The sequence below is a fragment of the Haliotis rufescens genome, unplaced genomic scaffold, assembly GCF_023055435.1.
Source record: "Haliotis rufescens isolate VD_foot unplaced genomic scaffold, xgHalRufe1.0.p SCAF_12, whole genome shotgun sequence".
Classification (NCBI taxonomy): Eukaryota; Metazoa; Mollusca; class Gastropoda; order Lepetellida; family Haliotidae; genus Haliotis; species Haliotis rufescens.
In genome coordinates, this window is record NW_025963802.1 from 23,667,220 (window position 1) to 23,683,487 (window position 16,268).

Consider the following 16,268-nt stretch of genomic DNA (forward strand, 5'->3'; position numbering starts at 1 on the left):
ATGCCCCTGATACCTTTTTGTATCGTATTGACACATTACTTCAAGGCAGTAATTGGCATATGTCTGCACCTCCCAGCATAACTGTAGCATCTGCATGATACAAGTAACTTTTCATTCAATTTTGTCTTGTTTCAGGTGTTTATCATAGACTTTGGCTTAGCTAAAAAGTACCGAGACAATCGCTCCAGACAGCACATACCTTACCGAGAAGACAAGAACCTGACAGGCACTGCTCGCTATGCCAGTATCAATGCCCATCTGGGTATAGAACAGAGTCGTCGGGATGACATGGAGTCTCTTGGCTATGTCCTCATGTACTTCAATAGGGGATCTTTACCATGGCAAGGGCTGAGAGTAAGTTCAATTTGGTTTATTTTGAAATAATGATTAATAATAATCTTCATTTGTAAAGGTCAAAGGTCATCTTTTGCCCTTTTATCTGCGAGCCTGTTAACCTAGTTGTAATACTTGCCGATATTAACTCAGTAGTCTAATGATTGATGGCATTCAGCAGCATTAGAAATAGGCACTAGTCCTATAGTCCTTGCCAAACTGACAAATAGTTAAGGGATCCTAAGGGCTAGTAGAAATTTGCCCTTTTTAAGAGGTTTGCTATATGTTATCATTATAAGGACTAGTGGGCTAAAACTATTAGTTTCTATCGCTGCTTTCAGTAGCCATGTTAATGCTTAATTCAATATGAGCAGCTAGGGTTGTTTTGTTTTTTAATTTATGAAATAAGTTTTTGCATGTTTATTTGTTGTTTAATGACGCACTCAGCAATATTCCAGCCATATGAAGGCAGTCAGTAATTAATTGAGTCTGGACCAGACAATTCAGTGATTGACATCAAGAGAATTGATCTACGCAATTGGGATACAATGACATGCATCAATTAAGTCAGTGAACTTGACCATCAGATCCCATTAGTTGCAAGCATGGGTTGCTGAAGACCTTTTTTAACCCGTTTGTTCATGGGTGTATGAAATAAGTGAGTAGCTACGCAATTCAACACAACTACCCCAGTTGATAATCATATCAGATAAAACAATAGATCAGATCAACAAATGTATTAACGACACCCTTTCCTGATGCCAATCTTTATCTGTGTTTGTACATAGGGTATGATTCACTGTTCGTGTGACACCTGTAGTGTTGAGATGAGACAGCTGCAGCGTAACAAGTGCTGATATGCATATAACAATTATTAGCTTGCTGTGCTGTTGTTGAACAGGTTTTTAAGGGTTGGTGGACTTTTCTTATGTTTTGTATAATCTTACTTGAACAGGCTGCCACAAAGAAGCAGAAATATGAGAAAATTAGTGAAAAGAAGATGTCAACGCCAGTCGAAGTCCTCTGTAAGGTAAGGGATAATCCAACTTCGGAAATTAATTGCACTGAACAGTGGATAGTAGTTCAGCTGTTTGTCTGATCCACGCTGTGTTGTTACAGGTCAGTGATATTTCTGACTGAATTTTTTTAAATATCTACAGCGACAAGAGTCATCAGAACATAACAAATCTCCTGCCCCCCACAATAGCAAAAGGCACATCTTTAGCCCCTAGTTAATACATGTACATGCACAAGTTTTGATGAAAATGTTTTCAAGTTATGCTCCGGAAATGAAATATGGACGAACGGACAGACAGACCAGATGATGACTATATACCCTGTATTATATGCCGGGGGGATAATAAGTTGAATGTATCGGTAATCATACATCACTATGTGCATCACCTTAGCTGTCACCATATGACCCACATAATGTTACAATCGTGTAAAGTTACGGATGTAAAATGTCTTGTGTTGTGCAGGGTTTTCCAGCTGAGTTTGCCATGTACTTGAACTACTGCCGAGGCCTACGTTTTGAAGAGGCTCCTGACTACATGTACCTGCGACAACTGTTTCGGATCCTGTTCCGGACACTCAACCATCAGTACGACTACGTGTTTGACTGGACAATGTTGAAGCAGAAAGCCTCCCACCAGGCAACACAACAACAGATTACTTCTACTGGTGTGTAGGATTTGGCACTCTGTTCAATCGCAATACAAATTTGATACTTGAACGTTTTACCTGTGAAATTGTTTTGCCAGATCTGAAAAGACATATTTGGCAAACAAAATAAATACTTAGAACTGATTCACTTACTCAAGTGTTTTGTAAACATTTACTGATTAATCATTGTCACTCAAGGATCAAATCATGAATGTGAATAGAAAAAATCTAATTAAATAAAAAACGATCAGTATGATGGAAAATATTTTTACTTATTTAATATTATAGTTTGCAACATAAAAACATCTATGATAAGACAAGGAAACATTGCAACAACAAACAAGCCTTAAAACTGTATCTGTAATTTGTTATTAAAATGATAAAATATAATAGGGAAAATAAAATCAGTCTTAGATTTCCTGAATGAATCATCAGGTGGAAACTAAATATGATCGATCATCAATGAAGTTTTTGGTGTACGTTATTTATTTTCCTGTGATGTGTATTGATATCATCCTGTTCTTTCAGCGAAGTGAATGGACGTTGCGGATATACCAGGCAGCATTGTCCCGAGGCTTAACTCACTACCACCCACCTCAAGTCATGTGTGTGTGGTTTGAACAGTTTCATCATAAACAAGTGGATGTATATTGATGTCTGAGAGAAAAACTGTCGATACCAACATAGTCGGCCGATCAACTTATCATCTACCAACCCTGTTTTCTCACATAGATTCATCTTTCCGTTACCAGAGGGGTTTTCACACAGAGTATCAGCTCTTGTTTTTTGTTATTTGAGTTATTTTGTAGTGTGCTAATTGATTGTTGAAACTGCATAGTCTTATTAAACCGAGGCATGACATTAACTATAGGAAAGCTAGATAATCAGGTTTCTTAATTTTGCTATCAGGAGCAAATTTGTTTATTGGTGAGGCAGCTTGTTGACCAAATTCTGGAGGAGAAAATGTATCTTGAAAATGCTGTGACGAGACACAAGTTGAAAGATGAGTGAATTTGAAAGTGCAAATTTTTGCTATTTATTGAAAATTCTTTGTATTTGTGTTTGTCGTGTTTGGAATAACAGGTATGTCAGATTGAAGGGCTGAAACTCATCAGTCATATTCCTTGTAAATCAAGTTGGCATTCTTTGTCCACTTTTTCTTTATCATACATAGTTTGAAACACACACTAACTACACTAACTTAAGATGTGTATTGGCGATATTAACACACTTTAACAAGAAATCCTTTATCTTCACAAATACAAGGGTGGGTGATTTGATTGTTTAGTTCTGTACATATGCAAGAAATTATAATTAAAAATGTCACAAGTACTTTTTGTTTATAGTGTATCATAATGAAGCTTATTTGACTTCACCTTTTCCTTAGATTGAAAATAGAATTTGGTTACTTAGGACTTGGAAAACAATGAGAAGATTGTTGGGATTAAAAATTCAATATTTTAACATTTCTTCCCCACCCCCATCTCTGTTGTGAGTCAATGTCCCATGTCAGCCATCTACATGTACCTGAACCATCCATCAGATCAACATGGGTTTGAAGTCACCATCATAAGGTGGGTATTATCAGTAATATGGCAATTCACTCAAGTCCTTTGTCATTGATACCAAAACAAAGTCTCTTTCTCTTTCCTTTTACAATGTACAGTTATGTATTTAACTTGTTGAATTTTACCAGTCATTGTTATGTATTTTGTGTGTAATATATTTGTATATTATTTTAAATATTGAGTTTGGTTGGATGTTGCTGTAAATATTTCTAGAGTAGGTGCAGACGTTTTTTTTGGGCAAGTTTGACACTGGGATGAAAGGGATGTACTGGAACAACACATCTGTAGAGGACGCCTGTATGTAAGATTATTATGCTGTTAGCACAGGCTCATCTGCCATGGATGCTGATCATATAGCAAACAGGAACTGTATGGTTGTGAAACAAGGAATGGAACCAACATTTATTGACTACTCACATTTCCTGTACAAGCAAGGTGTATTGACATACTACTGGCATGCTTTTGACAGTTGTACAAAGGCCCATCAATTGCACTGGTGGAAAAATGACCACTTTGTCTCTGGGAAGCATCCATGGAAGGAGGTCTGATGCGTATGTGTTATTCCTGTGTTGCCAATGCTGAGCTATTATTGTGGATTAGATATACCAGGGATACTGAATAATCTTTTTGTATGTGTGTAAATATTTCTTGGTTTGTCAAGTGAGTCACTTGGCGGAGTGACATTTATGTGTAAGATACATAGTATGGATTTGTGTTCTAAAATATTTTGGAGTACTGTTTGAAGATGTATGTATCTAAATGTCTCTAATGCTAGCTGTAATATACTCTTGAGTGTCTTTTGTAAGTATACATATAGAGCTGCAAGTACAAAATCAAAGAGTGAAATGCTTGTTCAGATAACCCCTGGATTCTCCTTAGTTACTAACAACCGCCTGTAGAATCAGGGAGCTGTGAATGTCTGCCTTCCACGCAGCTGAACCTGAGGTCATTAAACAGGTCTACATTTTGTCATTTGTTTTCCTTTTGAAGAAATGCGTAAAATGATCTTTACACTACCTCAAAGGTTGTTGAAATAATATCTTATTCTGTCAATATCCTCCAGTTCCTCTTCAATGACCTCAGGTATCACATCATGTGAGATGTCATACTACATTTTGCTTCTGTTCTGACAATTTGATGCAGCCTCAAATTGAGCCAGTCAGTGTTGGAGAGTTTGTGATTTCCTTTTATGGTTCGAACACTATCCAAAGTAATCATGTCAAATGTTTCATGTTATGAGAAAACATGATTTGAACCTGCAATGACGATCACTTCCACCCAAGTATTGAACTGGCATTATAACATAATTTTGAAGGTTGAAATGTTAAAGCAGTCTGATGAACTTTATTTTATCAGAAAAAAACCAACAGTGTAATATTGTTATTTTAAGGTTGCAGCTATCATTGAATTTGATAAATAAATGATTGATATAAGATTGTTATTGTGTTTAATGCAGAATTTATTTATTCTGATTGGTTGTCTGTTTTCCAGATGGCATTTAAAACACATTATAAAGCATGTTTGAACATATTTAACTGTATATTGGGTAAAGTCAAAAATGATTCCTAAGGAATTCTTTGACCGAAGTATTTGTCCTATTTTCGCACATAACATTCATCGACAGAGTAAACGAGTCTTCTTGCAGGTTACGTGAAGTTGGGTATTAACGCCACTTTTAACAGTTATATCGTGGCATGTCAGCTTAATGTGGGATGAAAGCCAGAAGTGATGCAGGTTTCAGACATTTACCACTTCGGTATGGTGCTGACAAACCTAGAAACATAATCGGGGCAAACCGGGATTGAAACCCACATGCAGGGGTATGGTGCTGACAAACCTAGAAACATAATCGGGGCAAACCGGGATTTAAACGCACAATCATAGGTTTCTCGCGTGCCCAAGGGACGCAACGACTGGGCCACCCGTGCACCCAGGGTAGTGGTGACAAATGACACTATGTGGAAACTTTGTTTGAGCATAGTTTCCAGCTTCTAAAAACAGTTCACCTGAAAACACCTAGCATCACCATACAACTGGGTCACGCACATGCTCCTTTTGCATAACAACTTATACGACCTAATCACTTGTTCACCTCTGCTATAACGTCCGAGCTGGAGGAGCTGAGGGTACATTGCTTGTGAGATACGATAAGTTTGGAAAATTTTCAGTAAATTGTATATTTAATCCCACAGATGGAAGATGGGGAGCAGATACCCTAGCCTTTATTATACATGTTCAATACAACTGTGAGACGTGCATGTGAAATAAATAAAACTTTTTAAGACACTGCCAATGACTCGTGAATGGGAAAACACACCAAAGGCTGTGATATGATCCCGATATGCTCATCAGACGTAACAGCATGAGACTAGGCATAACGTGATTGGGTACTGGGCGGAAAGTATGATAACTGTGTAGCTGTAAAGAAGGGAGCGATACAGCATATGACTTACAATCGAACCGGAAAGGATCACCAGCCAATCGATTCTACAAGACAGGATGCAACACTATCTCCCATAGACAATATAGTAGACTGCTCAGCATATCTTTTCACGCTTCGTCAGAGCTATCAATCATGCCTGAGGGATTGAAAAATAGCCAGATGAGAAGAGGTGAGTGAGTTTAACAGTATTCCAGTTACATCACGGCATGTCAGCTTAATGTGGGAGGAAAGCCAGAAGTGATGCAGGTCTCATACGTTTACCACTTCTGTGAAACCCATGAGCACGGGTATGGTGCTGACAAACCTAGAAACATAATCGGGGCGAACCAGGATTCGAACCTACAATCATAGGTTTCTGGCGTGCCCAAGGGACGCAACCCTGCACAGCAATTTTGCGGTGCCTTAGATGACTGGGCCATCTGTAAATGAGAAGAGGAACAATCGTCAATATCCACAAAGTGGATCTTTGAACCTATACCTGTCAACGCAAGTACAAGCAAGTGAGCAGAATAACATAAAGAGACAGGAATCGCTGAAAAACGGCCTTGGCTTCGAGACGAAGACAGAAGTCTCTACAGACAAGCGAATCTATCCGCCAACTGGGTTAACATTCTGGGAGCCCAAAACTAAAATAATTAACAAAGAACACAGGAATGAAAAACATCAAGATTTTATTCTGTATGTACACAAGGCGTAGAACAACGAACTGCTCAGCTCTCCATTAGAGAGCTGCTGTGCCAGGACCAACGGCCTTGGATGTCTGTGACATAGAGAGGACATGATAGTGGGAAGCGAAGACTGTCCGACTTCCAAAAACAGCCTTCCATAATGGTGGAGTGAGAACAGTTGTTATGTAAGGCCATGGTAAAAGTGACAGCTCATTGGGAGCGAGATGAAGACTCTTCCAGGAGCGCTGAAGAGGTCTTTCATTTGCCAAGTAGATTCGGAGGGCTCGTACCAGACCAGGAGAGATCTTCAAAGTCATGGATGACGGATTCGTCAATAGTCAATATCCATCTGGTTGTTCTGGAAGCTGGTTCCTCACTAAGAAATCCAAGAAAGAAAAACCTTCCTGTTCTCTGATTGTTCAAACTGTCAACATCCAAAGCATAGGCCAGTAAGAAAACAGGTCTTGAAAGTGATCAAATCGAACTCCTTGCCATCCAGTGGTTCATAATTGTCCGAAGTGAAATGACAAAGGATGACGTTAACATCCCAGGTTGGAGGATCAATCCCATTATAGTAGCAATGACAGAGTTCATCGCAGCTAGATAAGTGGCCAAAGTAGATCCCTGAAGCTTTTTTCTGTGTAGATTTCAAATGCTGAAAGTATTCGGCCATCAGTTGCAGAGAAACAGTGGTGGGAGTGGATATTGCATGTTCGACAATAGGCCTCAAACACCTACCACTTATGGTCTTAGTTGAGGAACGTTGAGTTACCTGCTTGGAATATCCTTGGCAAGGAGGGACCACTGTAGATGAGCCAAATGCAAAGATTGAGTGTCTTAAGCGACTGGTGTAGCAGCTGGGAGGTGAGGCTGCAGGTGAACATCATCTTGCAATAGAGGTCAATGAAACCTTTCGGAGAGCCAGACCAATGTGGAAAACCAATTCGAGTTGTCCTAAACAGAGGGATCGAAATCAGTGTGATTCTGAAGTACCCGAGGTATTAATCCGATCAGGGATGGAAGAAAAGAATCAGGACAGCTGAGTGTTTAACCTTGTAGCGAACAGATCAACTTGAGCAGATCCAACTGAAAAACCAACGGATTGACATGCCATTCCGTTGTTGACGGTTGGTTGAGTTAGGAAAAGGAGTCGGCTATCACAGATTGAGTGAGTGATTGAGTATGGTTTTACGCCGCTTTTAGCAATGTTCCAGCAATATCATGGCGGGCGACACCAGAAATGGGTTTCACACATTGTACCCACGTCAGGAATCGAACCCGGGTCTTCGGCATGACGAGCGAACACTTGAACCTGACCGCCCCTCGGCTATCACAGAAACCACTGGAATTTGTCTCGCTTGAACCTGAATGTTAAGGGAGTCTATGAACCGGAAGATCTACCAGGCGACTGAGCAATTGTCCGACTGAATAAAGAGGGGTGAAGATCAGAGATGCCCTGACTGCTAGGACTCAGACACAAACATTTAGTGTTACCAGCCACCATTTGAAGAAGTATGATCGGTATCTGGCAATCGTGGCTCTGAATAAAGGACTGGACAAAGCATTGGACAGACCAAAGGTGAGGGCTTGTGCCGACGTCAAAAGGCTATGGTTCTATTGCCATTGCCGTAACAGGCACAGTTGTTTGAGTGCTAGCGACCATCAAACATGAGGGCCGAACATCATGGTTCTATTGCCATTGCCGTAACAGGCACAGTTGTTTGAGTGCTAGCGACCATCAAACATGAGGGCCGAACATCTTGCCCAAACAGGTTTCTCAAACAGAGGCATACGATGCAAGCAACGTAAATATGGCATCTGAGAACCAGAAGTTGGCGGTCTGGATCAGGCGCTGTTGCGACTTGGAAGTCGCTGGATGATATTTGGCAGACTGATTCACTGTTCATTGTTCATTGATCCTTGGACGTGTGTCAGTAGAGAAGCCGTTCCTTGGAGGAGCCACAATACAAGGAGGTTTGTGCCGATCCAGAGAGGTTCATCGAACCTTGGAGGTGCGTGGCTAATCCTTGGAGTCCTCCATACACCGAACCTTTTCGTGGAGATCGTCGAACCCTGGGAGAGTGTTTTGTGAACACGAATCCCACGAATGTTCATCTAAAGAATGTCTTGATGAGCCTGAGCATTGATCCTGTGAGTGATGAACACCAGGAGAATGTTCTTCCCCACAACGCACTGGGGATATGGAGTGACAAAGGTTGATGGTGAGAAGGAACAATCAGTACTTCGTCGAACCTGAAGAGCAGATGCAAATGCAAAAAAGAGCAGTTCGACTGAGACTACAGTGGAAGAGATGCCCAAGGGAGAGAAACATTTGGCGATATCAGCACTAGTACGGGAAGGTGATGAAGGAGATAAACAAGCAATCCTAGGTGCGAGAGAGGCTTAGACCAGCTGTGAAGGTAATGTAGGGAAGGGCCAAACCTGTGTCAACCACAAGGACTTTCACATGTCCGAAACTGCCAGTTGAGCTGAGGTAGATGTGGACGGCATATTCTTCTCATTGGACTGGTTACAGGAGCGATAGGCGCGTCCTCCGTCAGGAAACTGTTGGACACGCCATCATCGTACTTATATAGTTGAGGCGAAAGGTTCGACGACCACAGAAGAGGTATATGTTTCAATGACTTCTTGACCTTTGTGGTGAATTGGAAGAGCCCTAAGGAGTTTATTCCAGGTCCTTAGATTTGGAAAGATGATCAGACTCTCTACGGTGACATTTATGTAGATATACACTGAAGGATTCTTCAGGTAGATTAGCTCATTCGTAACATTGTGCAGAAGAACTACAATGACCCCAAAGTCATGTGGGTCAGAGATAAAACCTGTCTGCACTTCAGACCCATTTGTTTGGGTACTGACCATTGTAATGCTAGTTGTTGTTTTAGAAGCTGTAAACTTTGTTCAAGAACATTTCCACATATGATCGAAAGAAGAAATGCATTGTGTTTTTAAACTTATCCTAAGTAAATCAACATTTTTAGACAACACTGGACGTCACGATAGCACTCAACAATGGGGAAAAAATGTGAAGAAGCAGACAAGGTGACAGTGTTAAGATGATGACAGAATCTTTTACAGTGTGTTTATAAGCTCATGTGGCCTTAAACCACTTGCACGTTAGGCCAGTATCTCTAAAGCATTCTAATTAGAATTCAACTTCCAATTTATGTTCAGCCATTTCAGATGATGTTAAACAAGAGTCAAGAGGAGGTGACATCTCTCTGGTCTGGTGCTTTAGGAATGGAGTTTGGCTACTTATACCCCACTTTTTGTTCACTGCTATTGGATACCTTCAGTTCAGTGAAGAAAACAATAATGCTGTTCAGTTTTTTTCAAAATCCCAAATCATTAAAAGGCACCATTTCACCACTAGACTGATCTGTATAGCAAGTTTCATCAAGAAATATTCAAAAGTTTTGTAGTTCTTCTCGGAAACGAGCACTAGCCAGTCCAACATGTCGTCATGAAAGAAAAATCCCAAATCATCAAAAGGCACCAGTTTACCACTAAACTGATCTATATAACAAGTTTCAACAATCTCACAAGTCACTATCTCCTTCCAGTGAAATAACACTTTATACTGGGACTTCTTTCAGTGTGCCTTGATGACAGCAAGATCATAAAGATCAGTAATAACTTATTTCATAAAATAGAACAAATATACGATATTTCATGTGTCAAGTGAAATATTCCGTTTCTCTCATCGAGTGACAGTAGCAAAGGAGATATTTCACAAGTGTCATTCACGAGTGAAAATATCTCCTTTCCCCCTATCACAAGGTGACAGAAACAGGATATATCACGAGACACATGGAATACTGTAAATCTTCAAATTAATGTGCGAGTGAATTAAATGCAAAAAATGCGAGTGGTCTTTGTTCACATTAATTAAACTTTGCATTTTTGTCTCCAAAATGTCCATCAATAATAAGACGACCTCACTGCACACTTTAGATAGCAGAAATACCATACTGAATACACATAGACGGTTTATTGAGCAGCAGTTGTAACAAGTATACACATAAGAAAAAGTTAAGCACCCCAGAAATTTGGGAGACCGAGTGTCTGGCATACAGATAGTAGTCAGCCTAGAGGAACCAGTCATACGATGTAAATCATTGTCAAGATAGTACTCATTATCTGAGGCTTCTAACGCATGTATGAAGAAATCCAGTTTCCACAAAAATCGTCGTCTCAAAGCTGAAATCAAGTCTGTAAGCGTGGGATCCTGCGAGATGGACGTAAGAGAGGACAAAATTGTGTACTTTTTATCTGGGCCAAGGGAGGATGGGATCGAAGCCAACCGGTCCGCCATCCAATCCGGTACTTGGTTCAGTCCCAGGTTTGTCCAAGACAAACCAAATGAGCTCGCGGATGGGTAGTCGTATTGCTGGCAGAGGGGAACAACGACAAGACAGATGTCTGGAAGGGAGAAGACCTGACAGTGCCGCAGGGATCCAGTGGCATGCTGATCAATGGTCGAAATCCCAGAGGCGCCAAAGTAGCAGAGGGCGCTGCGGAGGCTTGGTAGGGGATAATAACACCTTAGTGTCGACATGATCAGCGACCTCCGTTGTCGGAGAAGTGTCTATGTGTTCAGCCATCTGGGGATGCCTGCTATGTGTTCAGCCATCTGGGGATGCCTGCTATGTGTTCAGCCATCTGGGGATGCCTGCTATGTGTTCAGCCATCTGGGGATGCCTGCTATGTGTTCAGCCATCTGGGGATGCCTGCTATGTGTTCAGCCATCTGGGGATGCCTGCTATGTGCTCAGCCATATGGGGATGCCTGCTATGTGTTCAGCCATCTGGGGATGCCTGCTATGTGTTCAGCCATCTGTGGATGCCTGCTATGTGCTCAGCCATATGGGGATGCCTGCTATGTGCTCAGCCATCTGGGGATGCCTGCTATGTGTTCAGCCATCTGGGGATGCCTGCTATGTGTTCAGCCATCTGGGGATGCCTGCTATGTGTTCAGCCATCTGGGGATGCCTGCTATGTGTTCAGCCATCTGGGGATGCCTGCTATGTGTTCAGCCATCTGGGGATGCCTGTGGGCATGTTGGGTGTGGGTATTCAGTGGAGTCATCAGGGGAGAGAGAGAACTTCTGCAGCCAGGAAACACAGCGGTAAAAGCATGAAGGTAGTAATGCAGGATAAGATTACAAAAAATAGCATTTTATAAGCAACAAACCATCTATGAAACCAAATCAATTAAGTCTTAAATAATTTCTTCCAAAATTAAATTTGGTTTCCATTTTGGCCTATTTAGGCATATAATTTGATGACATTTTACGTGTGAAAAAGAAGCCTTAAGCTTAAACTACAGTATTTAAAAAAAATAGTGTGAGTTTTTTAACAAAGTCTCATCCATGCCTATAAAAATTGTTTAGCTTTTTCTCTGAAGCTGAATCTTGTCTTTTTGGGTTCAGCTTGCAACATAACAAAGAAATGCATAAACATAAACTACATTTGATGTTTTATTAAGGTCATGAGAAACAGGGAGAAAACAGGCCTTCTTTCCATGCAGTTCAGAAGATTAACAGGTTTTTGGTTTTGAGACACTGATTATGTGTATGAGAAGAATATTTGTATGTTGCATGGAAGGATGCAAAGATATCCACATGATAATTGCAGCCACACTGGAGCACTCATACCACATACAGAACCAGTGATCAGACAAAGGAAAGAAATCACAACAGCAGGTTTGAGACCCCGACAGTTTCTACACATTTTGGTCTGAGAAGTTAAGGATGATGCTGAACCTGGTACAAGACTTGTTCCCGGCCAGATTCTATGAAATGACAGGTCAATATGTTGCTACAATTCACATTCTTAAATCATGTTTGTGTACAAATGTATGAGAAAATTCAAACCTTAGTGAGCAGATATTTTCAGAAACAATTTACTTCCCAATTAATTGAACTTAAAATATGATTGTTAAAGTGTTTTAAGTGTGCAGGAATTTATCTCATGTTAAAACAATATTGCATGGAACACAATACTAAGAAATACAATGTACAAAGAAAATGTTCATAGAGCTCTAATCAATTTTGCAGTTATTTTGCCAAGAACTGGCGTCATGAAATATACCCATGCCAAGTGATAACCAATAACCATGCTAAGCCTCCCTGCTAATCCCAAGATGTTTCTAACTGAAGACGTTCTTCAACTGTAAGCTACATACATATTGTCAGTACTGGTGAGACACATGCAAGGACATACACAGTCTGGTTACATGGCACATTGAAATTGACATGAAATTGATACTGATCAGTGCCATGCCTCTACTGCCCTTTTGCTTCTGGGTAGTAACAATAGATAGGCAATATACAAATATATACAACAGTGGGTTATGCCCATTTCAGAATAGTGTTTTTCAGTTTGGCAAATGTGTTCATGACTTTAGGCTGGGGTTGAAAAGCCACAAGAGAGGCCGTAAACAGAGAGTCGAAAGCTGATGGCTCTACATCTGTGATCATCGTAGAGTCATATAATCTCAGCTCAACCTCTCATTTGGCTTTCATCCCAAACCCTGATATAAACAATCCTTACACTCACATTTTCAAATCTCAACTGACACAACTGAATCTCAAATGTAATGATAATCTGAGACTTATAAAACCAGACTTTTTGGACCATTTTATTGAGAAGGCAAGACAAGTTGGTTTCCAATTTTATAAATGCAAATACCACATTTAATGGCACACTCATACATATGTGAACTCAAACAGAAATTTGTCAAAGCACTTCTTGATAAATTAACAAATTACCAGTAACTGAGCAGTTGAAAAAACAAAGAACATTTAACAAACAGTGGAAATAAATATGAGAGGTGCCTTCTCAAACCACGCTTCACTCACACAGATGGACTGCCACTGAGCCTCATCACACATAACCTTCAATGACATTTACACATGTAAAATCAGTCTGTACAATTCATGTAAAATTAACTTTGTTCCAAAACTATCTGTACAGTGACTAGATGATACATCATTGTTTAGGCGGTGACCGGAAGAATCCACTCATAGGGGGTGGACCTACCGTCGCCGTTTGTTGCCCCTGGGGTGGGGACTGCATTGGGGGCATCCCCATTGGGGGTGGTCCTTGCCGGACTGTGGGAGGGAGCATACCTGGGCTGAAGGAAGGACCAGGGGAGGGGTTTTGTCCACGGGAAAATGGACCTGGTGAGAAACCTGGGGGTGGTTGTCTGGGAATCCCCTGCGGTGGCGACCCAAGGGGCGGGGGACCTGCAGGTACACTCATAGGGGGAGGCCCTAACGGTGAGGGGCCAGCTGCAGCTCGTTGATGTGCTCCCTCAGGGCCAGGCATCTGGGGTGCAATCCCGAATGGGGAGTACAGCTCCTTGAGGAACAGTAGCACTGTGTCTTCCGACTCCCTGGGGACAACAAGGCAAGGTGTTTACAATAGGATCTGAACAGGATGCCTCAGTGCACAAACCATCTTAATATCAATTATCATCTTGCGCAAAATGTGTATTTTCAGCAACAGAGAGCTGTGCTGTTAAACTGAACTTTCATGTTGGTTATTAAAGCAACCACATCAGACCTATTTTGACAGTTTTAATTCTTATCATGAAGTCTGGCCCCAAGTGAAGGTTGGTGAGCTATGTACTCTCTCATTGTTACTCAGGGCAGATGTGTAGAGCTCAGTTTACTAACATGATACACAGATCAAACAATACCAACATTCACTTCCTCATGGTCCAGAATCCATATTTTCAAGAAATAAAAAAATCAACAATAATTTTGACTGTCCCGTTCAATGAACAGTTAATGATCTCATTCCTTGCTCTAGCACTAATACATGACTCCATGTTTGTGACTTTGCATTCAAATGTAAAAACCCTCAAGGAAATGGTGTTATACTGCTCCTGTCAAATGCCAGCCTAAATGTAGGTCTTCTTCAGAAATATATTGAAAGATCCTCCTGTTTAAGATAAATACTGAGTGCTCTTACGTTCCTGATATTCTGATTGAGATACTGATCTGACAAGTAAGGGATCTCACCAGTAACAGCCGTGGCTGGCCAGGGCAAACAGGTAGTCGTTGAAGCTCTCAATAGGTTTCTCCTGCAACACAAAGTCCACTCGCCGGCCTTCGTTCAGCTGCCCCATGCACAGGTCATCATCGTGGCTGGACGCAACAGCTGGAGCACAACACACAGCAGTGGAGAAACACAATCCATGGACTCTCAGTACCAGTAATACTCAATACCTGGTGTCTTATCGACCTGTGTATGACAGCCCCAATAGGGTGTTAAATGTAGGAGTTAATGTAGTCATAGCACTACGATCACTTGGAGAAACAGAGCACTGATCATGAAGCAAAGTCTCTCCTAAGGGAGTAAGATCGGATAAAAGTCAGATAAAAGTGATGTGAATATATTCTGAATGGAGACACTTGTCTCTCAAGGAGTATTAAAGTACTTACTAGAGATGTATGACTAGAATATGACTAGTTCATGTTATACTTGTGATTGAAACCAATCAGATTTATTTTCACCTGTCATCAATGTACTGCCCGACTTACATCCAGTCTCGATCTTGTCCTCCTCATTCTGCTGCTGCAGCTGCTGGATGACGCTGGTCATCTCCTTGTCCATCTCCTGCTGCAGACTCTCTGGGGTCGCTGCCGCGCGGTGTGCCATCGCAAAATCATGGATAGAGTTCCATGTACTCCTAAGGGAGTCCATCAACTTGTTTTTCAGGTCATTTCCTACCCGAGTTAAACTCTCTCTCAACTCTGAAGTACAGACACATTTCATTCACAGTACATATCTTGTTTTCCAATGTCGATGTTGGAAATAGTCATAACATCAGAAATACCTCCAGACTACCAACATGATGAACAGTGATAAGCTATTTCTGGAATAATAAGTTCTACTAAACAACTAAATGCTGCGTAATACATGAAAATTTCAGGAGTTTTGGTATACAAAAACAACTTTGTCATCAATATGTAAGATATATATATATCCATGCCCTGTACTTAAGAAAGTCTGAACCAGTTGATCCAGATATTGAAAGTATGAGCAACGATCCACCGCATCAGATCATGCTGACATCAATCAGTCAATGATCCACCGCATCAGATCATGCTGACATCAATCAGTCAACGATCCACCGCATCAGATCATGCTGACATCAATCAGTAAACGATCCACCGCATCAGATCATGCTGACATCAATCAGTCAATGATCCATCCCATCAGATCATGACATGCAATCAGTCAACGATCCACCGCATCAGAGCATGACATGCAATCAGTCAATAATCCACCGCATCAGATCATGCTCACATCAATCAGTCAACGATCCACCGCATCAGAGCATGACATGCAATCAGTCAATAATCCACCGCATCAGATCATGCTGACATCAATCAGTCAACGATCCACCGCATCAGAGCATGACATGCAATCAGTCAATGATCCACCACATCAGATCATGCTGACATCAATCAGTCACCGATCCACCGCATCAGAGCATGACATGCAATCAGTCCATGATCCACCGCATCAGATCATGCTGACATCAATCAGTCAACGAT

The 16,268-nt window shown here is 41.1% G+C and overlaps 2 protein-coding genes across 5 annotated transcripts in view; one reads left to right on the top strand and one right to left on the bottom strand.

Annotated features, from left to right (window-relative positions):
• LOC124111706 (casein kinase I) overlaps positions 1-4,999 on the top strand; it is a 38,206-nt gene extending 33,207 nt beyond the window's left edge. Inside the window, exons 5-8 of the mRNA XM_046471485.2 lie at positions 136-354; positions 1,289-1,363; positions 1,815-2,016; positions 2,527-4,999. Of these exons, the coding sequence (XP_046327441.1) occupies positions 136-354; positions 1,289-1,363; positions 1,815-2,016; positions 2,527-2,534 (504 nt within the window). The 3' untranslated portion in view covers positions 2,535-4,999. The remainder of the gene's footprint in view (positions 1-135; positions 355-1,288; positions 1,364-1,814; positions 2,017-2,526) is intronic.
• A 7,164-nt stretch (positions 5,000-12,163) lies between these two features.
• The window catches only part of LOC124111705 (phospholipase DDHD2-like), a 31,862-nt gene continuing 27,757 nt past the window's right edge, over positions 12,164-16,268 (bottom strand). For all 4 annotated transcript variants that reach the window (XM_046471483.2, XM_046471481.2, XM_046471482.2 and 1 more), the window contains 3 exons: positions 15,249-15,461; positions 14,727-14,865; positions 12,164-14,095 (listed from right to left, as the gene is read on the bottom strand). In XM_046471483.2, the coding sequence (XP_046327439.2) occupies positions 13,690-14,095; positions 14,727-14,865; positions 15,249-15,461 (758 nt within the window). In that variant the 3' untranslated portion in view covers positions 12,164-13,689. The remainder of the gene's footprint in view (positions 14,096-14,726; positions 14,866-15,248; positions 15,462-16,268) is intronic.